This window comes from Callithrix jacchus, chromosome 4 (assembly GCF_049354715.1).
Source record: "Callithrix jacchus isolate 240 chromosome 4, calJac240_pri, whole genome shotgun sequence".
In the NCBI taxonomy this organism is placed as follows: Eukaryota; Metazoa; Chordata; class Mammalia; order Primates; family Cebidae; genus Callithrix; species Callithrix jacchus.
The window spans coordinates 156,331,214-156,339,769 of record NC_133505.1 but is presented as its reverse complement, the minus strand read 5'-3'; the positions used below and the strand labels follow the sequence as shown (position 1 = coordinate 156,339,769).

Below are 8,556 nucleotides of genomic sequence, written 5' to 3'. Positions count from 1 at the left end.
GATTAAAGGGCCGATTGGAAAGCCGCTCTGCTCTTGAGACGGACACAAATGGGACACAAAACACTATTCTGTGGCTGTTCTGAGCGACAGGCTTCCGCAAAAGTCGCCAACGGAATTTTCAAAAAGGCCGCGTCGGGGGCGGGACGAATAGGGACTGCACGTCAGCGCAGCGGCCCTGCGCCCACCCACCGGCCGGAAGAAACTGCCCGGAAGCGAGGGGCGGCGCCGGCGAGATGACGCAACAGGGGTCGCGCCGAGGGTGACGTGTGGCGTAAACCATACTGACGACCTGCGCCTGTCACCACCCCCTGGGGTTTGTAGCAGAGGAGGAGCGGGCGCCATGGCGGTTCTGCTGGAGACCACTTTGGGCGACGTCGTCATCGACTTGTACACCGAGGAGCGGCCGCGTGGTGAGGCTTGAGCCCCGCTCACCTGTCGCAGGGACCCCCGAGCTTGTCCCCCCACTTTCCCTTTTCTGCGCAGTCCAGGCTATAGATTGGTTGGAGCTCGAACTTCTGGGCTGCTGGTGTCTGCGACTGGGCTTTTTATTAACCTGCGTTGGCTAGAAAAGTTTTTGTGACGAATTCGTTTGAGCCTTGGCAGCCCTTCTCCTGTATCTTGTGTTGGCCAGTCCGGTGGAGGGTGCTTGCGGTCAATAAATTGCCTTTGGGAGTGTGTGTGTCGCAGGGGCGGGGGGCGGCTGTGGGTGTGATTCGAGCTGTACATACAATACCCATAGCTTTTGTGCCTTTACTGTGTTTACTTGGGAGAGGAACATAGCAACTACTGCTTGATGCATGGTTGGTTAAATCTTGATGAAGGCAGGTAGGGTGTGCTTGGCGCAGCGAGTGTGGGCATCCCGCCTGGTTGGAAGAAGAGGTCGTCCGGAGTGTGAACTTGAGCCTTTGAGGCACTGGGCTAAGTCCTGGGCTTGGCTTCTTGCCTCTGAGGGTCTGATTTTCCATTGGGGGAAATTGACATAGGAACCCATTTTAGTTTTCTGTGTTTTGGTAGAAGAATGTGTAAGTTGCCATGGAAACCAGAAGAGGGCGTCTTCTTGGGGCGGGGGATGGGGAGAAGCAAAGCTTGCAAGTAGAACACTTGAAGTAGTTCTTTCAAAGATGAATGTGAATGAGGGTTTTCTTAGCTGAGACTTTCTTTGCTTGGAATTTTCTGGAAACGGCAAATAATTTGGTGTGACTAGAAGGACTGGTATGAGTCGTGCAAAGGCATACTCTAGTCTGGTCGGATACGCTTAGGTCAGCTCTTGAATAGTCTTGTGTGTCCTACTGATGATCAGAGTGTTTGAAGACTTTAAAAGCAGTATTGAGGTGTGGCATACTTGTTTTGAGAAGATAATAGGCAGCAGTGTGGAGAATGTATCAGAGTCAGGAAGAAACTGGAGACCAGGAGAGATTAGTTACAGACAGGGTCCTACCCACATGGAATGCAGAGCCTATCAAAGAAGATGAAATAAGTTGCAATATTGTACAATAACTACTTTCTGACATGCTCCATTCCCCCCACCCCCGCACCCAGCTATTCCTCCCTCCTCTCCACCCGGCAGAAACACTACAAACTCTCCCGTGCCATTTTTACCATTCTCTTGCTGTTCCTTCTAACCAGTATTCCTCTCCACTTTTGTCCTTCTGGCAAACCGATTACTTATATCTAAATCTCAGATCAAGCATCATCTCTTCTTTGAAGCCCTCCCTCCTTTCTTTCTTTCTTTTTTTTTTAAAGGCAAAAACACATGTAATTTTATTTTTGTTTAATCTTAAGCTTGCCAACTTCTTTCCCTGAACAGCATTTGTCTTGTTTTTATACCCACCTACACTTATATTAGAAACATACTGCAAATTACTTAGTGATTCCACTTTGAATTTATAGTCCTATGACTAAGATGTTTTGAAGCCTATCCATATGCCAGATATAAATGTCAGGAACTGTTATTGTCTCTTCTTTTACAGAAATTCTATCTCTATCCTGATGTAATTAGGTTAAGACATTTAAAGACTATGGGCCAGAAAACTAACTTCCACAAATGCAACAAAAGGAAAAGTTTTTCCAAGTACCTCTATGCAATGGGAAATCTTTCCTTCAAGTACCAAGTCATTTTCTTCAACTGTACAATGTATTCTAATTTAGTTTTTAAATATACGTAACAACAAAATGTAATAAAATTAAGACTATAAGAAAACAGAGTAAATGGTATAATTCAAATAATGACTAAAATAAAATGGCATTATGGATTTTGTAATCAATATATAACTATATATTTAAACTTTACATCCATAAGATCACAGTTAAGGAGGTTAACCATAATTTCAAATTTTATTACCAGCCTCTGTGCTATTTTATCACATTTAAAAAATCACTCTTATTTTTTACCTCAAACAGTGATCTATAAATTTGTTTAGACCATAATAATTAAGGACCTTTTCTCTTCTTCTTCAGGATAATTTAAAAAATTGAATGATGTGTTGAACATACTATTAAAGAAACTTTACTTTTTGATTATGGCCTCTACATTGAAGATCTGTAGGAATTTTTCCAATTAATTCTCAAATCTTCCCATGACCTCTCTGTTCATAGAAATATCATCTTTGAAATAATTTGTGTGACTACAAATCAAAAATGGATTCACATGACTGAATTATCATAATCACTAATTTTAACAGTCTCCTAGATATTTTCTATATCAGTTTTCTTGATTATGTCAGTAATATGAACACGCTCTTAATAGAACAGAACATTTCATTACATCAGTTTCCCATCACCCCGCCAAAATCACTTAATAATTATATTGGCCATTTCCACTGATCGGCAGGAGTCTCTTCCACTACTGGCTCCCACGTTTTCCACTGCACCATTTTTCTTGCCAGACTTAGTTCATGTTCAGCCTGAAGAATCACCTCTTCTAATTGACCACCTTGAAGTTGGTCTTCTAATTTTTGAACGTCTGGTTCCGCTTTAACCATAGCTAGCTTCTCATTTATAATCTGTTCTGTATATTTTGTATATGCTGCATTTTTAGGGATATCCTCAAGAACTTCAAGAATCTTTGTGTACAATATTCTTAGCCTCTCATGTGGAGTATTGCACACAGCCAATCCCACAAGGCCAGCGGTCTTCTTTAGCACACCGGCCGTGACAGTGCCGACGAATCGATGTCGCACAGCCCTCTGGGAACAACCGCTCTTCCTCCTTTCTAAGCAGTTATCTGAGGTTTCTTCTGCTCTGTCTTAGGTCTTTTATAGACCTATGACACACTCTATTATGATATTTGCCTATTTTTCTGGAGCCGATTACAAGTCTTCCTCTTTCAAGAATGTAAACTCCAGTGAGAGCAGGAACTATACCACAATTATCATCTCTATATCCTGAATACCTAGTACAATGCTTGCTACTTTTAGGGCACACACTAGAGGTTCATTATATTGACTACTGGATATAAGTGTATTGTATTAGGACCCTTTGTGCAAGTGATAGAAACCCAACTCAAACTGGCTTAAACAAAGAAAATAACTTGTTGCCTCATAATACTGGGGTAAGCTTCATTTTAAAGGTGGCTGGATCCAGGGTTTCAAAGGATAGGGAATTTTGTTTTTTATCTCTTGATTTTACTTTACTTTGAGTTTTTTTGACACTTTGTTCATGTAGAGCAGCACCTGGCAAAATGAATGGGCCTCTTTCCCCAGAGTTGTGAGGAAATAAAGGGGAGGTAGGGCTATCGCACCCAGTTAACAAGCAGTGGTTCTGCAAAGATAAGCTCATAACACCAAAACCTAAGTCCACCCCCTGTACGTATTTGAAAGCACATGACTGGAGATCTGCTTACATGCCTACCTACTATATTCATACCCTCTTATCAATCTACGATCAATGTATCCAGAGTTAACCTACCTTCCTTCCTCCCCTTCTTTCTTCCTTTTCTTTTTTAACTTTTTATTATAGAAAATGTAAAACACAGATGTGGAGAGAATCATGTAAAGGAACTCTCATGTCCACATTACCAGCTTTGTTTAACAGCTGTGAACACAAAGCCATTAAATACCCCCACCTCCAGTGTATCTATTTAATCTGTAATTACTTCAGTATGTATTTGTAAAAGATAAGGACTCTTTGAAAAAAAAAAAAAAAAACCAGAACTATGAGCTTAAGTGCCACATAAGTGACGGTTAAAAAAAGAAAGAAAATTTGACAGGGAAAAGGGAAAAATGCTAAAGAAAAAAGAAAAAGTTGTAAAAAAGGAAAAGAAAAACAGAACCACAAATTTTATCACACTTTGAAAAAACTAGCAGTAATTTTTTAGTATCATTAAACTTTCCTATTATCTCATAAATTTTAAGAGTATCTGGTAATTTAAATTAGGACCCAAAGTCCATATATTATGTTGGTTAAAATGTCTCTTATGTATGTTTTAATCTATTGGTTCTCCCCCTTTTTTTTCTTGAAAAAGTTTGGGAAAGAATCTCGGTCCTTTGTCTTGTAGAATTTCTCTTGTTTTGGATTTGACTGATTATTTACTGTGTCCATTAACATATTCCTTTATGCCCTCTATTTCCTATAAGTTGTTCTTCAGCTTTAGAGCCTTGATCAGATTCAGATCTAATGTTTTTGGCACGAATATTTCATATAAGATGGTGTGTACTTTCAGCTGCATCACATTCAGGAGGCACTTGATGTCTGGTTGGCTCTTTTTGTGATGTTAAAATTGGTCAGCGCATTATGGCCTTGTTGCCCTTTCTTTCTTTCTTTTTTTTTTTTTTTTTTTTTTTTTTTTGAGATGGAGTCTCACTCTGTTGCCAGGCTGGAGTACAGTGGCACCATCTCTTTCACTACAACCTCTGACTCCCTGGTTTAAGCGATTCTCCTGTTTTAGTCTCCTGAGTAGCTGGGATTACAGGCACGCACCACCATGCCCGGCTAATTTTTGTATTTTTAGGAGCGATGGGGTTTCACCATGTTGGCCAGGCTGGTCTCGATCTTCTGACCTCATGATCTGCCCGCCTTGGCCTCCCAAAGTGCTGGGATTATAGGCATGAGCCCCCACGCCTGGCGGCCTTGTTACCCTTATAATCATCAGATTTTGATAAAAGACTTACTGTTTTGGCAGCCATTGGTGATCATTGCCTAAATCCATAATTTTTGTTTTCTAGTAAAAGGACTACTCCTAACTGTTTAACAGGAAGCCCAGAAATACATTAAGAAAAACAACTGCAAGACTGATATTCAACACTCTTGAACAGCTAGCCCCATCTTATCTCTCCAGCCTTTTCATCCTCTATTACTGTGTAATACCAGACTATTACAGACCCTTAAAACATTTAAATTCCCATTTCCAGGCCTTTTCGTAGTCTTCCAAACTTAAAATGGTCACCCTTCACTCTCTGCTAGTGTAGTTCTTTTAATGTTTGCCTTAACCTTCCCTGAGGTGTTCTGATTTCCCTAGCCAGAAACCATCTTTTGAACTCTTGTGGAATTTTTAAAACTACTTTTTACCATTTTACTATTTAAGTGGCACACGTTATTCATTAGATAGGCTCAGTATGTAATTTGAACACGTCTTGTATTCGCATGTAAGGACCCTAATTTAATATAAGCTTTTTGAGGGCAGGGACTGCCTCATATATCTTACTGTCTGTCCGGTTTCTTACTTAGTGCCTTTAGGAACTTGTTAACATGTCTTTCATGACTAGACTGTGAACTTTTTGGAAGCAGGGACCACGGTTTACTGGCATTTGTGATGGCAGCCTCAAGCCATCTAAAAAGAACTCGGTAAATGTTTGTTGGATAAGCAGGATTAATTTACATGAAAACGGTTGTTCGTGATAAATGTATGGATTTTTATTTTTATTTTTAAAAATATTTATTTATTTATTTTGAGACAGAATCTCTGTCTCCCAAGCTGGAGTGCAATGGTGTGATCTCGGCTCACTACAACTTCTGCCTCCTGGGTTCAAGCAATTCTGCTGCCTTAACCTCCTGAGTAGCTGGGATTACAGGTGCTCACCACCATGCCTGGCTAATGTTTTGTATCTTTAGTAGGGACTGGGTTTTACCATGTTGACCAGGCTGGTCTCGAACTCCTGACCTCATGATCCTCCCGCATTGGCCTCACAAAGTGCTGGGATTACAGGCGTGAGCTGCTGCGCCTGGCCAGTGTATGGCTTTTTATAAAGGACTGTTTATTATTTAAAAACTGACCCTAGATGTTTGACTTTTTCCTAATCGATATAATCTGTATTCATTTTTATATATTATGCTAGATCCATTACTATTACAATATGCACTTTAAGTGTTCTTTTTTCTCGTAGTAAAATCAATCTATCAATAAATGATTGCTTATCACAGATAAGTGTCGGTTTTCTGTATTAGCCCAGATACCCTGAAAATCCTATGAAAGAAAAAAAAAAGTACTTCAAAATATGTTGCTTTTTTTCTAGACTTAAAAATAATTGCTCTCTAGAGCAATTATTGATCTTTAATTTAATTTAATTTATTTTTGAGCCAGAGTTTCATTCTTGTTGCCCAAGCTGGAGTGCAATGGTGCGATCTTGGCTTACTGCAACCTCTACCTCCCAGGTTCAAGCGATTCTCCTGCCTCAGCCTCCCGAGTAGCTGGGATTACAGGCATACACCACCATGCCTGGCTACTTTCGTATTTTTAATAGAGATGGGGTTTCTCCGTGTTGGTCAGGATGGTCTTGAACTCCTGACCTCAGGTGATCTGCCCGCCTTTGCCTCCCAAAGTGCTGGGATTACAGGCGTTAGCCACCATGCCCAGCCCTAGTTTATTTTTTTTGAGGTAAGTCTCGTTCTGTCACCCAGGCTGGAGCACAGTGGTGCTATCTTGGCTCACTGCAACCTCTGCCTCCTGGGATCAAGTGATTCTCCTGCCTCAGCCTCCTGAGTAGCTGGGATTACAGGTGCCTGTCACCATGCCTGGCTAATTTTTTATGTATTTTTAGTTGAGATGGGGTTTCACTGTGTTGACCAGACTGGTCTTGAACTCCTGATCTTAAGTGATCTGCCCATCTCGGCCTCCCAAAATGCTAGGATTACAGTTGTGAGCCACTGCGCCAGGCCTATTGCCCTTTTTTATAATTTTGGACATTTGATTTTTTTTTCTTTTAATGGTGATTTAGAAATTACATTTTACTTTGCTTTTACTTATTTAAAAATGTATTTGTGGATTACTGTGATAAATTTTGTACTTTCTTTCTTTCAGCCTGCTTGAATTTCTTGAAATTGTGCAAGATAAAATATTACAATTATTGCCTTATTCACAATGTACAGGTGAGTTGGTAGATACTAAGTCATTTCCTTTGTTATTGGAACTATCTAACAAACTCTTTGAATTAACAAAGAATCCTGCATATTACAGAGGGATTTTATCATACAAACTGGTGATCCTACAGGGACTGGCCGTGGAGGAGAATCTATTTTTGGGTAAGTTCTTTTCTTCTTCTTCTTCTTTTTTTTTTTGCCTCTGGAAGCACAGAACAAGTTCTTTTATTCTTAAATGAGGAAAAATATAATTGCTCATGCTTCAATGTACATATTAAAATATGGTCCAAATTTATATTTTTTTTCTTGAAGTTCCCTAAATGTCTAGCAAAAACGGGGAATATTTTGAATCCTAGTGTCCTTTCTGTAAAGAAATAATTGGTAATCCTATATGTTACTACTGCTTCTGTATTTCATTTTGAGAGTACTTACATTTTATAACCTTATTATATGTTTTTTTCAGCCAACTGTATGGTGATCAAGCAAGCTTTTTTGAGGCAGAAAAAGTCCCAAGAATAAAGCACAAGAAGAAAGGCACAGTGTCCATGGTGAACAATGGCAGCGATCAACATGGATCTCAGGTTAGGAAATGAGTGAGAATATGAGCTTTGCTTAGAAATGAAGGACTGGAAGGAGCCCACAGAAGGACCTTTTAAAAGTATCCAGTAAGGAAGGAATAGAGGGTTTCAATCAGAAATATGTGTTAGGGAAAAAAATGCACATTTTTCTACATTAAAAAACATTATTTTCTTTTTTTTTTTTTTTTAATATTTTATTGGATTATAGGTTTTGGGGTACATGAGCAGAGCATGCAAGACAGTTGCGTAGGTACACACATGGCAGTGTGCTTTGCTTTTCTTCTCCCCTTCACCCACATTTGGCATTTCTCCCCAGGCTATCCCTCCCCACCTCCCCCTCCCACTGGCCCTCCCCTTTTCCCCCCAATAGACCCCAGTGTTTAGTACTCCCCTTTCTGTGTCCATGTGTTCTCATTTTTCATCACCCACCGATGAGTGAGAATATGCGGTGTTTCATTTTCTGTTCTTGTGTCAGTTTGCTGAGGATGATGTTTTCCAGATTCATCCATGTCCCTACAAACGACACAAACTCATCATTTCTGATTGCTGCATAATATTCCATGGTGTATATGTGCCACATTTTTCCAATCCAGTCTATTATCAGTGGGCATTTGGGTTGATTCCAGGTCTTTGCTATTGTAAACAGTGCTGCAATGAACATTCGTGTACATGTGTCCTTATAGTA

General features: G+C 40.1%; 1 protein-coding gene and 1 pseudogene across 1 annotated transcript in view; one reads left to right on the top strand and one right to left on the bottom strand.

Moving 5' to 3' along the window:
- The first annotated feature begins 310 nt into the window (after window positions 1–310).
- Window positions 311–8,556, top strand: part of PPIL4 (peptidylprolyl isomerase like 4) — a 58,323-nt gene continuing 50,077 nt past the window's right edge. Inside the window, exons 1-4 of the mRNA XM_035296936.3 lie at window positions 311–410; window positions 7,235–7,302; window positions 7,391–7,455; window positions 7,757–7,874. Coding sequence (XP_035152827.1) covers window positions 341–410; window positions 7,235–7,302; window positions 7,391–7,455; window positions 7,757–7,874 — 321 coding nt within the window. The 5' untranslated portion in view covers window positions 311–340. The remainder of the gene's footprint in view (window positions 411–7,234; window positions 7,303–7,390; window positions 7,456–7,756; window positions 7,875–8,556) is intronic.
- Window positions 2,791–5,133, bottom strand: LOC103792673 (NADH dehydrogenase [ubiquinone] 1 alpha subcomplex subunit 5 pseudogene; annotated as a pseudogene).